The following is a 22750-nucleotide window of genomic DNA, read 5'->3' as shown; positions in this document are numbered from 1 at the left end:
TGATATGTGCCATAATCAACCTCTCAAAGCACTTCATCACCACAGATGTTAGTGCCACTGGTCAATAGTCATTGAGGCACGTCACCTTGCTCTTCTTGGGCACCGGTATTATTGGTGCCCTTTTAAAGCAGGTTTGGTCTTTTTGATGGCCTTACCAAGGTCGTATCTGGACTTATTGTAGACCTCTGTATCTCCAGACCTGAATGCCCGGGATCTGGACTTCAGAAGAGTACAGATCTCATGGTTCATCCAAGGCTTCTGGTTAGGAAACACTCGGAAGGTTTTTGTTGGGATGCACACATTTCTTTATGAAGTCTGTAACAACTGTGGCATATTCGTTCAGGTCCCTGAACATTGCCCAGTCTACAGACTCCAAACAGTCCTGAAGTTGTTCCTCTGCCCCCCACCCCCACCCCCCGACCAGCTCTGTACAGTCCTCACCTCTGGGGGTGCGCTCTTCATTTGCTGCCTTTAGGCAGGAAGAAGCAGCACCGCAGTATGGTCAGATTTACCAAAGTGAGGGCGAGGGATAGAGCGATAGACGTCTTTGATGGTCGTGTAGTAGTGGTCGAGGGTGTTTGATCCTCTGGTGTTGCAGGAGACATGATGGTAGAAGTTAGGGAGCGATTTCTTAAGTTTGACTTTGTTGAAGTCCCCGGCTATGGTGGTAAATGCCTCGGGGTAAGCCGTCTGGTGTTTGTTGATCACGGCATGCAGCTCCCCCAATGCTAATTTTTATATCTTACAACAATTTATCTCAATTCCGTTTGGAAGGCTGCTGAATTCTTAGTCCATCAATGTAAAATTGTAGATTTAATTGTTTTTGTTTCTCTGGGTTCTTTATTTTTCAGTCTGCGATTTAGTGTTTAGATTCGGATAGGTTTATTTTCGTATACACGAGATTCCAATAAAATTCCTTGTCCGCATGAAACTCGTAAACAGTATATTATTATGATAAGTACTACAATAAATACAACCACTAGTGCAAAACAGCAGAAACCATTATTGAATGCATTAAACACCGTAAACTTCGAACTGTGAACTGTTTTGGTTGTATTAGAGACTTCAGGCTTTTTTGATCTTGCACTATATCAAGTTCAAGTGAGTTTATTGTCATGTGTCCCTGTATAGGACAATGAAATTCTTGCTTTGCTTAAGCACACAGAAAATTGTAGGCATTTACTACAAAACAGATAAATGTGTCCATATACCATGATATAAATATATACGCACATGAATAAATAAACTGATAAAGTGCAAATAGCAGAAAGTGGTTATTAATAATCAGAGTTTTGTCTGAGCCAGGTTTAATAGCCTGATGGCTGTGGGGAAGTAGCTATTCCTGAACCTGGTGATTGTAGTCTTCAGGCTCCTGTACCTTCTGCCTGAAGGTAGCAGGGAGATGAGTGTGCGGCCAGGATGGTGTGGGTCTTTGATGATACTGCCAGCCTTTTTGAGGCAGCGACTGCGATAAATCCCCTCGATGGAAGGAAGGTCAGAGCCGATGATGGACTGGGCAGTGTTTACTACTTTTTGTAGTCTTTTCCTCTCCAGGGCGCTCAAATTGCCGAACCAAGCCACGATGCAACCGGTCAGCATGCTCTCTACTGTGCACCTGTAGAAGTTAGAGAGAGTCTTCCTTGACAAACCGACTCTCCGTAATCTTCTCAGGAAGTAGAGGCGCTGATGAGCTTTTTTGATAATTGCGTTAGTGTTCTCGGACCAGGAAAGAGATGTGCACGCCCAGGAATTTGAAGTTCTTGACCCTTTCAACCATCGACCCGTTGATATAAATGGGGCTGTGGATCCCCCTCCTACTCCTTCCAAAGTCCACAATCAGTTCCTTGGTTTTGCTGGTGTTGAGGGCCAGGTTATTGCGCTGACACCATATGGACAGTTGCTCGATCTCTCTTCTGTACTCTGACTCATCCCCATCAGTGATACGTCCCACAACAGTGGTGTCATCAGCGAACTTGATGATGGAGTTTGCACTGTGGTTGGCTACGCAGTCATGGGTAGCCAACCACATCTTCCAATCCAAGCATATATTGGAGGTTTTTAATTTATTGATCCTTTGTTGTTTGATTATTATGTGGATTAATGAGTACTGTGTTTGCAAACCTGTTGTGCTGCTGCAGGTAAGAATTTCATTGTACTGTTTTGGTATATCTGACAATTAAACACTCTTGACTCTTGAAACGTGCAATGGCTATAGAGCAATCGAGCAGAATGGTGCAACAATATCACCAACATTGACCTGGTCTCAACTGAAAGAACAAATAGTCGTATTTTGCCCATATTAAATGATTTATAAATGAAAAATATAACTATTTCTATTTTATATGTAGAGTTTGCAGAAAGATAAGAAGACTTTAACAGCTGAAGTACAAAAGTTGCAAGTTCAGACATCCAATCAGGTAGGTTACTTTATGGTTTAACTACTTATAGTTTAGAATACTTCCCCTCTACCATTGTTGACAGTGACTGCATCTAAACTCGCACCTCTGTTCTCCCAAACTTTTCTGGATATGCACCCATTTTTCCCACAATCCCAATCCCCTTTCCCTCCATCACATGTGCCCCCATCGCCATCCACCCATACCTCTTCCTCTTGGCTTCCCATTTACACCTCTTATCTCTGTATCTCACAGCTTTTTGTCTTTTCATCTCTGGCCTTTTGTCCAACCATCTGCCAATCCAAGCATCCTCTCACCTATATTCACCTAGCACATACCTGGCTTTGTCCTGCCGACCTCTTCCAGCCTTTTCTCCCCAACTATAATCAGTCTGAGAAGGGTCTCAACCCGAAATCGCATATTCATGTTCTCCAACGATGCTGCCTGACCCACTGAGTTACTCCAGCATTTTGTGTTTCCTGGAAAGAGTTCCTCTGGTCCTTGCATTCTACCTTATCAGTATCTGTATACAATGTATTCCTTCGGCTTTATTGTGTCAGTTCAACAGAGTCCTTCATTCCCTGATTTTTCAACAACTTATCTACTTCCATTTTAATGATTAATGACCCAACCTCCACAGTGTAGACAAATCACTATCCTCTCTGAGAAGCTATTACTCTGCACCTCTAATTTCAATGACCAGTGCCTTGTCTTTAGAAACTCTCCCACTACTGAAAACATATCCTCATCACTCCCCCTTAATATCTTGCATCTTTTAAAAAGATCACTGCTTATTCTTCTGAACAAAGAATACCAGTTCAACCTGTTTAGCTTCTCCTGGGAGGACAGTCCTCTTACCCTAGGAATTAAGCTTGGTGAATCTCGTGGACTGCCTCCAATACTACTATATCTTTTTGTGGGTTAGGTATCCAATATCACCTGAATGCACTTCTACTTACCAAACTGTGAGGAAAGCGGTAATAGCTTTGGAGAAGGTGTAGATGAGATTCGCCTGGATGTTTCCTGGGTTGAAGCAGTTCAGCTGTGAGGTTAGACTGGAGGGGCAAGGGAGTGGAGGAGGTTAAAGGGCCTGTCCCACTTGGGCGACATTTTAGGTGACAGCCTGAAAAGAGGTTGTCGCGTCGTGGTCGGGTCGTGATGCGTGGTGACGCATGTAGTGACGCGCGGTGTCTCCCAGCCGCCACAGGATTTTGGAACGTTCAAAATCCTCGCGCGACATCTGCGTGTCTTATCATGTCGTGCACCCTTTCGCACGATGACGAACTGGTGACGCGTGGTGACGCACGGTCATTGCCTATGCTAATTTATTGTGCGTCACTATGCGACAACGATGCGTCATGATTTATAGGGGAGCTGGGTAATCAAATTACGTCACGTGCCCCAGATGACACAACCTGTTGTATCTTGCCGTATAGTGTCACGGGTGGACATATATTGACGGCGCTTGACGGCTGTGATGTCACAGGCGCTATTATATGCTGTCACATGCCGTCCTATGATGATGCGTGTCCTGTCCTATGGTGACGCGGAATGTCGTACCTTGAAGCGGCTGTGTCGTACTACTTGACGGTTTTTAGGGGACATCGGGCGTCAGTCACTGACGCCCGTCGTCGCTCATAAAATCGCAAAGTGGGACAGGCCCTTAAGAGGAGACATGATTGATGTGTATACGACTGGGAGGCATAAATAGTTTGGACTGCAGGAAACTTTCTCCCTTATCAGATGTAGATTCAATTCAATTCAATTCAATTCAATTTATTGTCATTTGGACCCCTTGAGGTCCAAACGAAATGCTGTTTCTGCAGCCATACATTACAAACAAATAGACCCAAGACACAACATATTTTACATAAACATCCATCACATCGCTGTGATGGAAGGCCAAAAAAACTTTTCTCTCCACTGCACTCTCCCCCCAGATGTCAGAGTCAAAGTCAAAGCCCCCGGCGGGCGATGGCGATTGTCCCGTGGTCATTTGAGCCACGCCGGGTGATGCAAGGTCGCACACCGGGTCTTGGTGTTAGAGCCCCCGGCGTGCGCTCGCAAACTCCCGCGGCCATTCCAAGCCGCGCGGGGCGGTGATGTAAAGCCCCGCTCCAGGAGCTCTTCAACCCCGCAACTCGGGCGGGAGAAGTCGCCGTTGCGGGAGCCCTGAAAAGCGGTCTCCCTCCAGGGACCCGCGGGCTCCTGGTGCCGTCCGCCAAACCCGCAGTTGCAGCCACCGAATCTCCGGGGGTCGGGCCGCAGCAGCGTCCACCACAGCTCCACCTGCTCTGGACTCGGCCAGCTCCGTGACGGTGAGGTGAGTGTCGGCACTGGAGCCCCCGGTCTTCCTGTTGGAGGCCGCTCCTCGTTGCAGCCCCAACGACAACGGAGACCCGACAAAGAAAAGGTCGGGTCTCCCGTGCAGGGAGAGATTTAAAAGTTACCCCCAACCCCCCCCACACCACCCCCACCCCCCCACAAACATACCCCAACAAAAATAACAAAAACTACATTAAAACATAGACATAAAATAATAAAAACGCAGACGGACTGCAGAGGCCGCTGCAGACGAGAGTCGCGCCGCCTAGATAAAACTAGAGAAAATAAATTCAGGGTAAGAGATTTAGAGGGGATCGAAGGAAGACATTTTCACCCAGAGAATAGTGATTACCAGGTCTGCAATGCCTTAATCAGTGATGGAAGCAGAGTTATTGACAGCATTTAGGAAGTTTTTAGAAAAGCACTTGAATTACCTCGGTATAGAGAAGACTCTGAGCAAGTGCTATAAAATGGAATTAACATGGATGGATGCTCACTGGTCGGCATGGATGTGAAAGGCTAAATGGCATCTTTATGGCTGTCCAATTTGTAACACAATTTTTCCATTACTAAACTCCAGCCTTTTTGCAATAAAGAATAATGTGCCAAATGCGATCTTAACTACTTGCGGCATCTGCCTACTAACAATTTCTGATTTATGCATTGGAACACTGCATTGGGATAGCACAGCTGGTAGAGCTGCTCCCTCACAACACCAGGGGCCCGGGTTTGATCCTGACCTCGAGTGCTTGAGTGGATGGAAAAGTGGGGTAACATAGATCTAACGTGAATGGGTGATCGCTGGTCACTGTGGACTTGTTGGGCCGAAGGGCTTGTTGCCATGCTGTATCTCTAAACTAAACTAATCACTTGGATTTATCTGTACTTGTAATCTTATTCCACTTAATCTACCTTTTGATTTCTCTTATAAAAGTGCATGATGTTGAACTTCCCCATATCAAGCTTAATTTATAAAGGTAGAGCCACAAGAGACTGCGGATACAATGAGTCCATGTTAAGGGTTTCAACCTGAAATGTCGACTTCCCATTTCCCTCCACAAATGCTGCCTGACCTGCCATGTTTTGCCCCATTTTCCAAACTTTATGTCCAATTGTGCAATCTATCTGTAGCCTGATGCAGTGTCACTAACCTCGCGATCCCTTACAGAGTCACAACCTCTCAGTTGCCTCTTCCCACCATTCATTGACCCAACAGAACTATCGAGTGAATTACAAGGGAATTGCATCAGGTGAAGGAGCATTTCATTTTTATATTTCTTTCAATCTTGTGCACTGCATTCAGTGTTACTCTACTCTGCATTGGAGAGACCACAGGCAGGTTGGATGTCTGCTTTGTGGAGCACAGGGATTCAGTTTACAGGGTTGGCTTTGAGCTTCCAGCTGCCTCCCATGTTAATTCTCTGTCCACCCTGACAAATAAGTTTTTTTCTGAATGTACCGCTCCTAAAGACTATCTCAAATCTGGTTTAAAGGAGGAAAATTAATTTGAGGATATTTTTCATAATTGTTCTTTATAAGAATCTGCTTCTTACTCTTTTCAGATGTTTAGATGTTTACCTTTCTTTTGTATCTAGTCTTCAGTTTTTTGCAAGATGGATCAGATGCAAATAGGGTGAGTTACCTTTTATCATACTATTTAATCCAGTGCTATTTCAGTTACAATTTTTTTTTTTAAAGCACCAAGTACTTGTGCTATAACTCCAGGATAAACGCTTAGCTAAGAAAACCAAGCCAAAAACCAAAGTGTTATCCAACTAAATACCCAGCTACAGACCACGGAACGGAAAAGACTATGAATAGGATTGGCACATCAATGAAGGACAGCGGGCTCAGTGGTAGAGGGAAAGAAGCTCCAGGTCTGTTCTTGTGGTTGGCAGAAAGTAACAACAGCAAAGTGCCTCAGAATACATCAGGGAAAGAAGAAGTGCTTGTTAGAGGGTGTGCAGGGAAATCGCACTGTGCAGTACGTCTTGAGAAGTCAGTCACGCAAAGTCCAGCGACGGGTAAAAAACCACAGTTTGCAGGATATCATTACCCCTGTTACTGATGAGGAGGGAACAGGCGCTGTAGAGGGGGATGTAGGGATCTTCTGCCCCTGCTCTTGCAGACTCTAGGGTTATCTTTCTTTTATTTGTCGTAACTCTTTAGGGGTGCAGCGAGACTGTTTACAAACTACGCCACTGCTGCAATGAGGTGCTAACCCATAACCGATATTTGCGTGTGTTTGATTTTTTTTGTTTTATGAAAAATCAGTCTTCAGGAACGAGATGAGAAAATAAAAACAGTTGAAGAGCTTCTGGAATCCGGACTTATTCAGATGGCAAATAAAGGGGAAGAAATTGAGGTATGTCAAATACTAACCTTTGCAAACTCCTCCATCATAGAATATTTTGTTCAAGCCACCTTCAGCTAGCAATTCAAGCTTTTCTTTGGGATTTTTTTGAAAACGACTTTAAAAAAAAAAATGATGTCAATGTGTGATGTTATGGACAATATTTCTTTTATAATCCTGTTCCTTTCAGCAAGCTGGTAGTGGAAGGAAAGGTGGGAGAGAAATGGGGGGAGTTGTGGTTTGGGTTGGTAGTTACCTAAAATTGGAGAATTCAATGTTCATAGCGTTGGGTTGAATGGTGATCCATTGAGCATAGGTCCTCGCTATGTTCTGAAGTAAATATGAGTTCTCATGGTAAAGGAGTATGAGCAGTACTGATTTGACCAACATTTAACATCTCTTTAACATGAAAAACAATATCTTATAATGTACCACTGCCTACGATGGCATATTGAATGCATTCGTGGTCACCACACTTTCGGGAGGATATGATTGCGTTGGAGTTGGTATCAAGAAGCCTCGTCAAGGTGTTGCCTGGATTGGACCATGACATTTCTAATAAATGACTCCATGGGCTAGATTTGTTTTGCCTGGAATCGATGAGGTTGAGGGATGACCTGATTGGGCTATAGAAGATTATTAGAGGTTAGAGTTTAAAAAAATGTTCTTCCTTGACGAGGGTGTCGAAGACAAGAGGGTCAAGGTAGGAGGTTTAGAGGGTGTCTAAGGGTGTGTTTTGACATAATGCTTGAGTTGGGAATGTCCTGCCTGAGGAACTGGGAAGGCAGATTATCTTGTGAAGTTAAGAAGCATTCAGACAAGCATTTGAAGCTCCGACACCAAAGGCTACAGTCTTAATGAGGATGAATGGGATAACTGTAGGTAAGTGGAACAGGCAGCATAGACTGCAGGGTCCATTTCTGTGCTGTCACACTCTTGATTCCATGAACTTGTGTCTCTGGATTCCTGGCCCAATAACATAACCGCTAACATACATAAAAGCAGACACTTCTGTTGCTGAAACCTTGTGAGCTAAATGGGCAATTCCTAAGAATGCCTATTTATACAAATTTTAATTAGTAATGGGATAACTTATGAACCAAAAATATTTCTGAATGTGCATTCTAAGCTTTACGCATAAATTGATTAACGTCTTCTATTTCATTTTAAAGAACATGAAGAAGGAAAATAAAAGCTTAAGACAAAAGATTCAAGAACTTGAAGTGCAAAAGGCTGAACAGGTGAATTGTAGCTGATTACTTTCGTAACGATTTTAAACCAGGATTTGTGGCTTTGAATATTTACATTAGGTCAAGTAATCTAGCTGCACCTTTGCATTCACCTATAAGAAAAAATAATAAATCCAAGCTACTAATATGATCTTTGTACACTCATCTCCCATTCCCGAAACAACCATACCCCTTTTCCTCCCTCTTTCCCCTTCCACCCACACCCTCCCTCCAGATTTGTGTTTCACACTTCCTCTCCTTAGCTGACACTCTTTTGTTTCCTTTTCACCTCTAGCCTTTATCACTTACTCAACCCATCTGCCAATCACCCCCCCACCTCTCACCAGTATCCACCTATCACTTACCATGCTATGTCTTGCCCCCACTTTTTTCTAGGTCCTCCAGCACTTTGTGTTTTGCACAGAATTTTAATTGCTGTTTAAAAAGATTACACTGTAATTGAATCCATTTGTCACTTATATTTATAATTGACCTGTAAGATTTGATTCAAATTTCTCCATATTTAAGTTTGACATTGAGGTAATATGTCCCAAAAGTGTATTGACACACTGAATGAGTGGACAACAGCATAGAAGAGTGGAAAAATGGGAAGGTTACCCATTTCTGCAGAAATGCTGGGGTTTCTTTTTAAATGGCTGAAAGTTTCAAAAAGGTATACTTGTTATAGAGAGAGTACAGCAAAAATGCAAATCATTAGTCTAATTCCTGGATGGTAGGATTGCCATATGAGAAGAAATTAAGGAGACAAGATCTCTTCTTTCGAGAATGAAAGATGAACTCTTTGAAACGTATAGTATTCTTCCAGGGTAGATGAGAAGAAAATATTATGAATTATTTTTAAGTTTAATCTGCATATTCAAAACTGAAGAAATTAGACATACTTAAAAAAAATATTTATTGGTTAACTGTTTATTTTCCCATTATCTTGTTTCATGAGAGAATCATTGCAAAGAAATTGAGAGAGATGGTTTGTGTTAAATTAACAATTAAGGTGATTATTAAAAATGAGGAGATGTACATGGTGGGATCAGGTGATAGTGAAGGAATTGAAATACAGATCTAACTAAAGCAGTCTAGCTTGTTCAGTTTTTAATAGATAATCAAATTAATTAAGAAATATGGTTGTTTAATGATGGCACAAGGAATAGCAGATGCTCGTTTACAAAATAAAAAAACACACACTTCTGGTGTAACTCAACGGTCAGGCAGCATCCCTGGAAAACACAGATAGGTGACATTTCGGGTAGGTGACCCTTCTTCGGACTGCTAAAGGATTCTGAACCGAAAACGTCGCCTATCTATGTTCTCTAAGTTCAAGTTCAAGTGAGTTTATTGTCATGTGTCCCAGATAGGACAATTAAATTCTTCCTATGCTTAGCACACAGAACATAGTAGGCATTTACTACAAAACAGATCAGTGTGTCCATATACCACAATATAAATATATACACACATAACCAAATAAACTGATAAAGTGCAAATAGCAGATAATGGGCCACCTATAATCAGAGTTTTGTCCGAGGCAGGTTTAATAGCCTGATGGCTGTGGGGAAGTACCTATTCCTGAACCTGGTTGTTGCAGTCTTCAGGCTCCTGTACCTTCTGCCTGAAGGTAGCAGGGAGATGAGTGTGAGGCCAGGATGGTGTGGGTCTCTGATGATACTGCCAGCCTTTTTGAGGCAGCGACTGCGATAAATCCCCTCGATTGAAGGAAGGTCAGAGCCGATGATGGACTGGGCAGTGTTTACTACTTTTGGTAGTCTTTTCCTCTCCAGGGCGCTCAAGTTGCCGAACCAAGCCACAATGCAACCGGTCAGCATGCTCTCTACTTCCACCAACATGTCTCCTGCTGCACCAGAGGACCAAACACCATCGACCACTGCTCGACCACTGCTACACCACCATCAAGAATGCCTATCGTTCTATCCCTCGCCCTCCCTTCGATAAATCCGACCATACAGGCAGCAATTGAAAAGCGCACCCGCAGAAGTGAGGACAGTGCAGAGCTGGTCGGGGGGGGGGGGCAGAGGAACAACTCCAGGACTGTTTGGAGTCTGTAGACTGGGCAATGTTCAAGGACTCGGCAACGGACTTGAACGAATACGCCACAGTCGTTACAGACTTTTCTGTGTGGAGGACTGCATCCCTACAAAAACCTTCCGAGTGTTTCCCAATCAGAAACCTTGGATGAACTTTGAGATCCGCACTCTTCTGAAGTCCAGACACCGGGCATTCACGTCCGATGATACAGTGGCCTACAAGAAGTCCAGATACGACCTTGGTAAGGCCATCAAAAAGGCCAAAAGGGACTTCTGTTCCAAACTGGAGGATGAGACAGATGTTCGGCAGCTGTGGTGGGGCCTGAATGCAATCACCTCCTATAAGGCGAAACCAGGAGGCAGCTCGAATGTCGGCGAAACATCACTCCCTGACGAGCTCAATGCGTTTTACGCACGCTTTGATAGGGAGAATACTGATGTGCCTTCCCGAGCCCCCATTCGCTGTGATGGTATTTCAGTCTCAGTTACAGAGGCCGAGGTCGGGAAATCCTTCAGAGGGGTGTACCCTCGAAAAGTGCCTGGACCTGATGGTATACCCGGTCGTGTTCTAAAAACCTGTGCGGTCCAACTGGCTGGAGTTTTTACGGACATTTTCAACCTCTCACTTCTGAGGTCTGAGGTCCCCACCTGCTTTAAAAGAGCATCAATTATACCAGTGCCCAAGAAGAGTAAGGTGATGTGCCTCAATGACTATCGACCAGTGGCACTAATGCCGGTGGTGATGAAGTGCTTTGAGAGGTTGATCATGGAGCAAATCAACTCCTACCTCGACAAAAACCTGGACCCACTGCAGTTCGCTTACCGCCACAACAGATCAACGGTGGATGCGATCTCGCTGGCCCTCCACTCCGCTCTGGACCACTTGGACAACAAAAACTCATATGTCAGGCTGTTATTCATCAATTACAGCTCGGCATTTAACACAATCATCCCCTCCAAGCTGGTTACCAAACTCGCAGAACCGGGTCTCTGCGCATCCCTCTACAATTGGATCCTCGACTTCCTCATTCACAGACCACAGTCTGTTCGTATTGGTGGAAATGTGTCAACCTCGATAACAATCAGCACGGGAGCACCTCTAGGCTGCGTGCTCGGCCCCCTGCTGTACTCACTCTATACTCATGACTGCGTAACCGGTCACAGTGCGAACTCCATCATCAAGTTCGCTGACGACACCACTGTTGTGGGACGTATCACTGATGGGGATGAGTCAGAGTTCAGAAGAGAGATTGAGCAACTGTCCATATGGTGCCAGCATAATAACCTGGCCCTCAACACCAGCAAAACCAAGGAACTGATTGTGGACTTCGGAAGGAGTAGGATGGGGACCCACAGTCCCGTTTATATCAACGGGTCGATGGTTGAAAGGGTCAAGAGCTTCAAATTCCTGGGCGTGCACATCTGAAGATCTTTCCTGGTCCGAGAACACTAATGCAATTATCAAGAAAGCTCATCAGCGCTTCTACTTCCTGAGAAGATTACGGAGAGTCGGTTTGTCTCGAACTTCTACAGGTGCACAGTAGAGAGCATGCCTTCTACAGGTGCACTCCAGAGATGCTGCCTTACCGCTGAGTTACTCCAGCACTTTGTGTGCTTATTTAGTGATGGCATATGATTATGAATTTTTTTGGGGATCTCAATAATTTTTCCTCCTCCTTTGAATTGCATGTTCAAAAAAACCCCTTGTAATTATGTCTGCTGGCCTGGCAGTTTCCTAGCAGTATCAGTTACCCATTCTATCATAACATGAAATAATGCATTGTGTTTCTTATTTTAGATGTCTTCTGTGTCCAGAATAGCAGAACTTCAGAAAATGTAAGTAGTAGGTTTTGGAGCAACAGTAATTGTATTCAAATTTATTTTGCAAATGCTTCATAAGAAGAGGAGTTGAGTATAGGAGCAAAGAGGTCCTTTTGCAATTCTACAGAGCCCTAGTGAGACCACACTGTAATAAGGCACGTCATACGCATGTAAATGAACAACAAATTTATCAACGTCTACTCACAGTATACTTCAGCATGGTGTTACAGCAAGCTTAGCAACTGCTCAGACTAATTACATGAGCTGACTTCTGATAATATAAACTGCATAGTAGGCAGAGCTCTACTAACAAGCACTACAATTGGTTAGTAAGAAGTAACCAATCTACACGCACCTGGAGTATTGTGTGCAGTTTTGGTCTCCAAATTTGAGGAAGGACATTCCTGCTATTGAGGGAGTGCAGAGTAGGTTCACAAGGTTAATTCTCGAGATGGCGGGACAGTCATATGCTGAGAGAATGGAGCGGCTGGGCTTGTATACTCTGGAATTTAGGATGAAAGAGGATCTTATTGAAACATATAAGATTATTAAGAGTTTGGACACGCTAGAGGCAGGAAACATGTTCCAGATGTTGGGGGAGTCCAGAACCAGGGGCCACAATTTAAGAATAAGGGGTAAGCCATTTAGAACGGAGATGAGGAAACACTTTTTCACACAGAGAGTTGTGAGTCTGTGGAATTCTCTGCCTCAGAGGGCAGTGGAGGCCAGCTCACTGGATACTTTCAAGAGAGAGCTAGATAGGGCTCTTAAAGATTGCGGAGTCAGGGGATATGGGGAGAAGGCAGGAATGATCACATAGAATGGTGGTGCTGGCTCGAAAGGCCGAATGGCCTACTCCTGCATCTATTGTCTATCATCTATTGTCTATAATGACTGTTTATTTGTCTATAGCATTCATGAGAAGAATGAAGCAGTGGATTCCATCGAAGGTCTTTTGGAGTCTCAGATTTTTAAAATAGAAAGTAATGAGCAAACAATTCAGGTATTTTGGTTCTAAATTTTTCTTTGAAATTTTTGTTTGTGATGGTCATTGTGCATTTTCATAATTTCTGCATATATTTGCAATTCGGAATACTTGATTTTGAAGTTTCACCTCTCTTTGCAAAACTTTTTTGTCCCTCTAAAGGCTTTGCGGAAGGAAAATGGAATGCTCAAAGGTGAAGTACAAAGTGCTCAACAGGTAATGAAATGCCTCCATGGTTTGAGTTTCTATAGGTACCCAAGAAAGAATTTATGATTTCTCTGAATCTTGTATAATTGGTCTCGCCTTATGGAATCGATGAGGTTGAGGGATGACCTGATTGGGCTATAGAAGATTATTGGAGGTTAGAGTTTAAAAAAAAATTCTTCCTAGATGAGGGTGTCGAAGACAAGAGGGTCAAGGTAGGAGGTTTAGAGGATGTCTAAGGGTGTGTTTTGACATAATGCTTGATTTGGGAATGTCCTGCCTGAGGAAGTGGGAAGGCAGATTATCTTATGAAGTTAGGAAGCATTCGGACATGCATTTGAAGCTCCGACACCAAAGGCTACAGTCTTAATGAGGATTAATGGGATTACTGTAGGTAAGTGCAACAGGCAGCATAGACTGCAGGGTCCATTTCTGTGCTGTCACACTCTGATTCCATGAACTTGTGCCTCTGGATTCCTGGCCCAATAACAACCACTAACATACATAAAAGCAGACACTTCTGTTGCTGAAACCTTGTGAGCTAAATGGGCAATTCCTAAGAATGCCTATTTATACAAATTTTAATTAGTAATGGGATAACTTATTGAACCAAAAATATTTCTGAATGTGCATTCTAAGCTTTACGCATAAATTGATTAACGTCTTCTATTTCATTTTAAAGAACATGAAGAAGGAAAATAAAAGCTTAAGACAAAAGATTCAAGAACTTGAAGTGCAAAATGCTGAACAGGTGAATTGTAGCTGATTACTTTCTTGCCGATTTCAAACTAGGCTTTGTGGTTTTGAATATTAACATTAGGTCAAGTAATCTAGTTGCACATTTCCATTCACCAAAAAGAGGAATTAATAAATCCAAGCTACTAATTATGATCTTTGTACACTCATCTCCCATTCCCGAAACAACCATACCCCTTTTCCTCCCTCTTTCACCTTCCACCCACACCCTCCCTCCAGTTTTGTGTTTCACACTTCCTCTCCTTAGCTGACACTCTTTTGTTTCCTTTTCACCTCTAGCCTTTATCACTTACTCAACCCATCTGCCAATCACCTCTCACCAGTATCCACCTATCACTTACCATGTTGTGTCTTGCCCCCACTTTTTTCTAGGTCCTCCAGCACTTTGTGTTTTGCACAGAATTTTAATTGCTGTTTAAAAAGATTACACTGTAATTGAATCCATTTGTCAAATTTTCCCATATTTAAGTGTGACATTGAGGTAATATGTCTCAAAAGTGTATCGACACACGGAATGAGTGGACAACAGCATAGAAGAGTGGAAACATGGGAAGGTTACCAATTTCTGCAGAAATGCTGGGGTTTCTTTTTAAATGGCTGAAAGATTCAAAAAGGTATACTTGTTATAGAGAGAGTACAGCAAAAATGCAAATCATTAGTCTAATTCCTGGATGGTAGGATTGCCATATGAGAAGAATTTAAGGAGACAAGATCTCTTTTTTGGAGTTTAGAAGAATGGAAGAGAAACTCTGAAACATATAGTATTCTTCCAGGCTGTGCCAGGGTAGATGTGGAGAAGAAAATATTGTGAATTATTTTTAGGTTTAATCTGCATATTCAAAACTGAAGAAATTAGACATACTTAAAAAAAAGATTTATTGGTTAACTGTTTATTTTCCCATTATGTTGTTCATGAGAGAATCATTGCAAAGAAATTGAGAGAGATGGTTTGTGTTAAATTAAGAATTAAGGTGATTATTAAAAATGAGGGATGTACATGGCGAGATCAGGTGATAGTGAAGGAATTGAAATACCGATCTAACTAAAGCAGTCTAGCTTGTTCAGTTTTTAATAGATAATAAAATTAAATAAGAAATATGGTTGTTTAATGATGGCACAAGGAATAGCAGATGCTGGTTTACAAAATAAAAAAACCACACAATTCTGGTGTAACTCAACGGTCAGGCAGCATCCCTGGAAAACACGGATAGGTGACATTTTGGGTTGTGACCCTTCTTCGAACTGCTAAAGGATTCTGAACCTGAAATGTTGCCTATCTATGTTCTCCAGAGATGCTGCCTTACCGCTGAGTTACTCCAGCACTTTGTGGGCTTATTTAGTGATGGCATATGATTATGAATTTTTTGGGGATGTCAATAATTTTTTCCCCCTCCTTTGAATTGCATGTTAAAAAAAAAACCTTATAATTATGTCTGCTGGCCTGGCAGTTTCCTAGTGGTATCAGTTATCCATTCTATCATAACATGAAATAATGCATTGTGTTTTTTATTTTAGATGTCATCTGTGTCCAAAATAGCAGAACTTCAGAAAATGTAAGTACTAGGTTTTGGAGCAACAGTAATTGTATTCAAATTTATTTTGCAAATGCTTCATAAGAAGAGGAGTTGAGTATAGGAGCAAAGAGGTCCTTTTGCAATTCTACAGTGCCCTAGTGAGACCACACTGTAATAAGGCACGTCATACGCACGTCAGTGTACAACCAATTCATTAACGTCTAATCGCAGTATACTTCAGCATGGTGTTACAGCAAGCTTAGCAACTGCTCAGACTAATTACATGAGCTAACTTCTGATAATATAAACTGCATAGTAGGCGGAGCTCTACTAACAAGTAATTGGTTAGTAAGAAGTAACCAATCCACATCTTTCCTTGTAGAAACAAAATAAAGCACAACTAAATGCGAGCCAATAACCAAAACACATTGATACGTGGTACTAAATAATACAGTCGCCGAAACGCTAATAACGCATGCGGGGAAGTATAGATGATTACACAAAATCTCCATATCGAAGGGGTGGCCTACAGACCCGTTCGGCGAGCGTGCGGTATAAATCCACGTCTCCTCCTTTCATCGGGAAAGTGACCGGGGACCCGCAGAGTGGATGCGGCGAAGCCGGTGAGCAAGGCGCTGAGCGCTGTGGAGAGGCCGCAGGGGACACAGTGGTTGTACAGCAACTGGGCACGAGGGAGTAGTCGGCCCGACAGTGGGAGGGTACATCAAGCGTGTGGCCTCTGGATATGGAGTCGCAGGACGTGGTTCCTTCACAGGAAGGAGATGTTGACGGTTGCGTCTGTAAAGGCCTCCGTCCGCGCTTACCAGGTAAGAGCGCGGTTCTTTGGCAGGGCTGTGAATGTGACCCATACGGCCATGGTCCTTGTTGGTTTGAAGGCGAATGACCTGTCCACTGGAGAGGGGTTTAAGTGGTTTGCTGGACTTGTCAAAAGATCGGTTTTGCGCATCACGCTTCAGCTGGAGTTGTTTCTGGACAACAGGAGGTGAACGGACCTGTGGCTGCAACAGCTGCTGGGGTATGGGCAGGGCAGCATGGGTTTGGCGAGACGTCAGTCGTTAGGCTGGAGAACCTAGAATGGGATCGCGGGCAATGTTCCTTAGGTTGAGCATCTCGTCACAGATGTCAGATTTGGCAATTTGTGAACGCTCCAATAATTGTTTTGCGCTCCGGACAGCCAGATTGGCGAGTCCGTTGGACTGTGGAGATTCAGGGCTGCTGGTGATATGTCGAAAGTCCCATCGTTGAGCGAAGTTTCTGAGGTGCTGGCTGGTGAACTGACTGCTGTTGGAGGCATGGGTTCGAATCCCACTCCTGACGCCATATAATAAGGCACATCATATGCACGTCAGGGTACAACAAATTTATTAACGTCTACTCACAGTATACTTCAGCATGGTGTTACAGCAAGCTTAGCAACTACTCAGACTAATTACATAAACTGACTTCTGATAATATAAACTGCATAGTAGGCGGAGCTCTACTAACAAGCACTACAATTGGTTAGTAAGAAGTAATGATAATCTACACACACCTGGAGTATTGTGTGCAGTTTTGGTCTCCAAATTTGAGGAAGGACATTCTTGCTATTGTGGGAGTGCAGCGTAGGTTCACAAGGTTAATTCTCGAGATGGCGGGACTGTCATATGCTGAGAGAACGGAGCGGCTGGGCTTGTATACTCTGGAATTTAGGATGAAAGAGGATCTTATTGAAACATATAAGGTTATTAAGAGTTTGGACACGCTAGAGGCAGGAAACATGTTCCAGATGTTGGGGGAGTCCAGAACCAGGGGCCACAGTTTAAGAATAAGGAGTAAGCCATTTAGAATGGAGATGAGGAAACACTTTTTCACACAGAGAGTTGTGAGTCTGTGGAATTCTCTGCCTCAGAGGGCAGTGGAGGCCAGTTCTCTGGATACTTTCAAGAGAGAGCTAGATAGGGCTCTTAAAGATAGCGGAGTCAGGGGATATGGGGAGAAGGCAGGAACGAGGTACTGATTGTGGATGATCAGCCATGATCTCATTGAATGGCGGTGCTGGCTCGAAGGGCCGAATGGCCTACTCCTGCACCTATTGTCTATCATCTATTGTCTATAATGACTGTTTATTTGCCTATAGCATTCATGAGAAGAATGAAGTAGTGGATTCCATCGAAGGACTTTTGGAGTCTCAGATTTTTAAAATAGAAAGTAATGAGCAAACAATTCAGGTATTTGGGCTCTAAATTTTTGTTTGAAATTTTTGTTTGTGATGCTATTGTGCATTTTCATAATTTCTACATATATTTGCAATTCGGAATACTTGATTTTGAAGTTTCACCTCTCTTTGCAAAACTTTTTTGTCCCTCTTCAGACTTTGCGGAAAGAAAATGGAATGCTCAAAAGTGAAGTACAAAGTGCTCAACAGGTAATGAAATGCCTCCATGGTTTGAGTTTCTATAGGCACCCAAGAAATAATTCATGATTTCTCTGAATCTTGTATAATTGGTCTCGCCTTGTGTATTAGTGTAACAAAAAATTTGAACTTAAGTGTTTGAAGTGTTTGCCTTAAATATAAAGTATCGGCAGTTAAATACTATCCTACACTATGGTTTTGAAAGATGTAAAGTTTCACTTAAAGTTCTTCAATTGCTGACAAAATTGTAATTCTGAATTCTGGTAAACTTTATTTCTTGTAGGTTTCTACGTCATCAAAAATGGATGATCTTGAGAAAATGTAAGTATTTTTTCAGAATGTTGTAGTCTTTTAGCTAATAACAGCTTCTCTGACGATTTTTTTTCTGCTCTAAGAATTGGAGTGCAAGAACAAGAACTTAGTAATTTGAAGGCTGCATTGGCAGAAGAGGCTGCAAACAAAATGGCTGGAATTCAGGTAAACTAAATACTTATGGCAAAAAAACTTTTTACAGATGAAAGTGGAAAAAGGAGGAAGCAAAATATTTTTTTCTAGTTGACTTTTGTTTACCCTTGTTTCTCTGTTCTTGCTGGAGGTTGGAGTGAGTGGCTTGGCATTTTGCCTCACCAATGTCTCATTCAGCTGGCATGTAGTCATGAGACTGACTCGATGTGACGTGTGAAAAATGTGACAATGTGAATCTGTGTCATGCCTATGAAAAGGCTCACCTTATGTCACAGTTGCATGAAATGTTGGTGAGGCCACATTTGGAGCATTGTGTTTTGTTTACAAAGCCACCCTGCTTTGGGAAGGAGGTCATTCAGTTGGAAAGAGCGCAGAGAAGATTTACGAGGATGTTGCCAGGATTCGAGGGGCTGTGCTATGTGGAGAGATTGAGAAAGTTAGGACTTTATTCCTTGAAGTGCAGGAGGCTCTTTTGCAAAGATTGATCTTTTAGAAATGTATAACATCATGAGGGGAATTGATTGGTTGTATGCAGACTGGGGGAATCCAGAGAACATAGGTTTAAGGTGAGAGGGGATTAATAGAAATCTGAGGGACAACTATTTTGACACTGGGGGAGGTGAGTATACGGAATGAGCTGCAAGAGGAGGTAGTTGAGGCACGTACAATAATAAGATTTAAAAGACACTTGGACAGGCACATGGATAGGAAACGTAGAGGAACCAAATGCAGGTAAACGGGACTATCTTAAATGGGGCATCTTGGATGTTATGGACGGGTTGGGCGAAGGCTCGTCATCTATGCGGTGGGACTCTATATCCTTTGCGGCTTTACCACATTTGGCTTTAAAAACAAATGCTTGCCTTCAATTGGACAAGTTGTCTAGATGCCTTACACGTATTAGGTTTTTTTAGCTGGCACCCTTTAAGTTCATAAGTCATAGGAGCAGAATTAGGCCGTTCAACTCATCAGGTCTACTCCACCATTCAATTGTGGCTGGTCTATCTTTCTATCGCAATCTTGTTCTCCTTCCTTCTGCCCATAACCTTTGACACCCTTATTAATCAAGAACTTGTCCATCTCCGCTTTAGAATTACTCAAAGACTTGGCCTGCACAGCTGTCTTTGGCAATTAATTCCACAGATTCACCACCCTCAGGCTAAAGAAACCACTCTTCATCTCCTTTCTAAAAGGTACGCCCTTTTATTTTCAGGCTGTGCCCTCTGCTCCTTGACTTTGCCAATAGTGGAAACATCCTTTCCACATCCATTCTATCCATGCCTTTCATTATCATATGATCATAAGTGATAGGAGCAGAATTGGGCTATTCAGCCATTCAATCATGGCTCATCTATCTCTCCCTCCTAACCCCATTCTCCTGCGTTCTCCCCCTAACCTCTGACACCTGTACTAATCAAGAATCTATCTATCTCTACCTTAATAATATCCACTGATGCCCTCCACAGTCTTCCGTAGCAAAGAATTCCACAAATCTCCACTCTCTGACCAGATAAATTCCTCCTCATCTCCTTCCTAAAAGAACATCCTTTAATTCTGAGGCTATGACCTCTAGTCCTAGACTCTCCCACTAGTGGAAACATCCTCTCCACATCCATTCTATCCAAGCCTTTCACCATTCTGTACGTTTCAAGAGGTCCCCCCTCATTCTTCTAAACTCCAGCGAGTACAGGCCCAGTACCGTCAAATGCTCATATGTTAACCTACTCATTCCTGAGATCATTCTTGTAAACCTCCTCTGGACCTTCTCCAGAGCCAGCACATCATTCCTCAGATGTGGTGCCCAAAATTGCACACAAATATTCCAAATGCAGCCTGACCAGCGCCTTATAGAGCCTCAGCATTACATCCCTGTTTTTGTATAGATTATTATTCATTATTTGGAACGTTTCAATGAGATATCCCTCATCCTTCTAAACTCCAGTGAGTACAGGACCAGAGTAATCAAATGTTCATCATATGTGAACCTAATCGTGCCCAGTATTCTCGTAAACCTCCTCTGCACCCTATCCAACACCAGTATACCCCTCCTCAAATATGGGGGCCACAACAACGAGCAATACTCCAAACGTCATCTGACCAAAGCCCTATTAAGGCTCAGCATTACATCCCAGCTTTCATATGCACTTTTGTTAAGTATTCTAAATGCCTTGAAAAAAAATGTCACTTTAGGTTTTTTAATGTTTATTTTATTAGAAGCAATTGTGCAAGAATAAAGGAATCGGCATAACAATTATACAATTTTCGCACAACTTCATTTTTAACATTTTATAAACTGATAAGTGAATCGGGGGGAAAAAAAGTAAAAAGGAAAGAATGAAGAGAAAGAAGAAAAATACAAAAAAGAGAGATGAAAAGACCCCTAAACTGCCAAAAAATTGAGAGACAAAAAAAAGAGAAAAGGAAAAAAAACGGAGATATGCCCCACTATCCTTCCTTTTCTTGCCCCCCCCCCTCCTCCCCCCCCCCCCCCCCCCCCCCCCCCCCCCCCCCCGGCTCACCCATCCCAAGCATCGATTTTAAATTTGTGTTCGACCATTCTGTTGTTGAAGAAATTGTGAAAGGAGACCATGTTTTGGAGAATTGGTCTGATTTATCAGAAAAAACAAGCCTTATTTTTTCGAAATGTAGTGTCTCGGGGAGATATATCTGTATTGATTGAAATAAATATAGGAGTTGCGGAAGGAAGATCATCTTTATGGCATTTACTCTACCTATAAGGTAGATAGGAAGTGTTTTCCAAAATTGAATGTAGGCATATAGTTTCGTAATTAATGGTGGAAAGTTGGTTTTAAATAGAGAGAAGTGTTTTCTAGTCACGTTAATTCCGAGATATCTAAACTTTTCGGTAACAAATCTGAAAGGAAATTTTTGGAGTTGAGAAGGGTCTTGAGCTTTTATTGGCATAATTTCACTTTTATTCCAATTTATTCTATAACCTGAAAAAGCACCAAATTGTTATATAATGTTTAGTACATTTGGGATACTAACTTGGGAATTAGTAATGCATAAAAGTACATCATCTGCATATAGCAAAATCTTATTGGTGGTATATTTAGTATTATATCCGTGAATGCCCGAATGTGACCTAATACTCTCAGCAAGAGTTTGATGGCTAAAGCAAATAACATTGGTGAAAGGGCACATCCTTGTCTGTTATCCCTGGATAAGTGAAATTTAGGTGAAAGCATTTGATTTGTCAGTATTCTGGCTGTCAATTCTTTGATTAGTGTATAACAGCTTCAACCATGAAATGAAGTTTTCTCCTAATTGGAATTTTTCCAACACTGTATAAAGATAAGCCCATTCCACTTGGTCGAAAGCTTTTTCTGCATCTAGAGAAATAATTGTTAGATTCTCGTTTGTCGTTCTATGCGAGTATATTATATTAGACGGACGTCTCAAATTATAAAACGAGTGTCGATTAGGTATAAACCCAGTTTGGTCTGGATGTATTAGTTTACTAATAACCAAGCTTAATCTGCAAGCCAAAGTCTTAGTTCTGATCTGTATTTAAAAGGGCCATTGCCCTATATGATTCAGGCTTCTCAAAGTTTTTATCTTTTTATGGAATCAATGTAATAGTTGATTCGGCAAGAGTTTGTGGTAAAGTCTGTTCTTTAAATGTTTGAATATAAAGGGCTTGTAATCGTGAGGAAATTAAATTATTAAATTTTTGATAAAATTCATTATAAAACCCATCCTTAAAATTCTTACATTTCCCGGCGTTTTTCAATTTTTCAATGATTTAATAGTCTCTACAATGTCTTTTGTTGTTATCTCTTCCCCTAATTCTTCCCGTTCATCCTCATTAAGGGATAGGAGATTGCAATTCTCAAGAAAGCTTTTCATCTTTGCTGGATCGGCTGTTGTTTTTGATGAATATAGTGTTTGATAGAATTTTAAGAATCTTTCATTATTATCTTTAGGCAGTGTAAGCATCTCTCCTTTTTCTGATCTAATTTTTTGAAGAGTATGACCCTTCTCTAATTTACGGAGCTGACGTGCCAGTAGTTTATGTGGTTTGTCACCAAATTCAAAATTTATTTGCTTTGTATAGTGAAATACCCTAATAATTTTTGCAGAAAGGATCTGGTTTAATTTAAATTTTAATGGGGCTATCTTATTATGTTTTGCAATAGTTGGGTCAATCGCATTTTCTGAGTCCAGCTGTTTAATCTGTTTTTCTAATTCCAATTGTTCAGTCTTAT

At 42.1% G+C, this 22750-nt stretch overlaps 1 protein-coding gene across 13 annotated transcripts in view; it reads left to right on the top strand.

Moving 5' to 3' along the window:
• The window catches only part of ktn1 (kinectin 1), a 103646-nt gene that overhangs the window by 50211 nt on the left and 30685 nt on the right, over positions 1–22750 (top strand). For 8 of the 13 annotated variants that reach the window (XM_033027230.1, XM_033027225.1, XM_033027229.1 and 5 more), the window contains 13 exons: positions 2349–2417; positions 6317–6354; positions 6996–7086; positions 8247–8315; positions 12162–12199; positions 13097–13187; positions 13332–13385; positions 14056–14124; positions 15645–15682; positions 17781–17871; positions 18015–18068; positions 18340–18377; positions 18452–18533. In XM_033027230.1, the coding sequence (XP_032883121.1) occupies positions 2349–2417; positions 6317–6354; positions 6996–7086; positions 8247–8315; positions 12162–12199; positions 13097–13187; positions 13332–13385; positions 14056–14124; positions 15645–15682; positions 17781–17871; positions 18015–18068; positions 18340–18377; positions 18452–18533 (822 nt within the window). The remainder of the gene's footprint in view (positions 1–2348; positions 2418–6316; positions 6355–6995; positions 7087–8246; positions 8316–12161; positions 12200–13096; positions 13188–13331; positions 13386–14055; positions 14125–15644; positions 15683–17780; positions 17872–18014; positions 18069–18339; positions 18378–18451; positions 18534–22750) is intronic. The other 5 variants (XM_033027228.1, XM_033027227.1, XM_033027234.1 and 2 more) reach the window with 5 other exon arrangements.

The sequence above is a fragment of the Amblyraja radiata genome, chromosome 9 (assembly GCF_010909765.2).
Source record: "Amblyraja radiata isolate CabotCenter1 chromosome 9, sAmbRad1.1.pri, whole genome shotgun sequence".
Taxonomy (NCBI): domain Eukaryota; kingdom Metazoa; phylum Chordata; class Chondrichthyes; order Rajiformes; family Rajidae; genus Amblyraja; species Amblyraja radiata.
The sequence above is the reverse complement of the archived record's forward strand: the minus strand, read 5'-3'. Positions and strand labels throughout refer to the sequence as shown.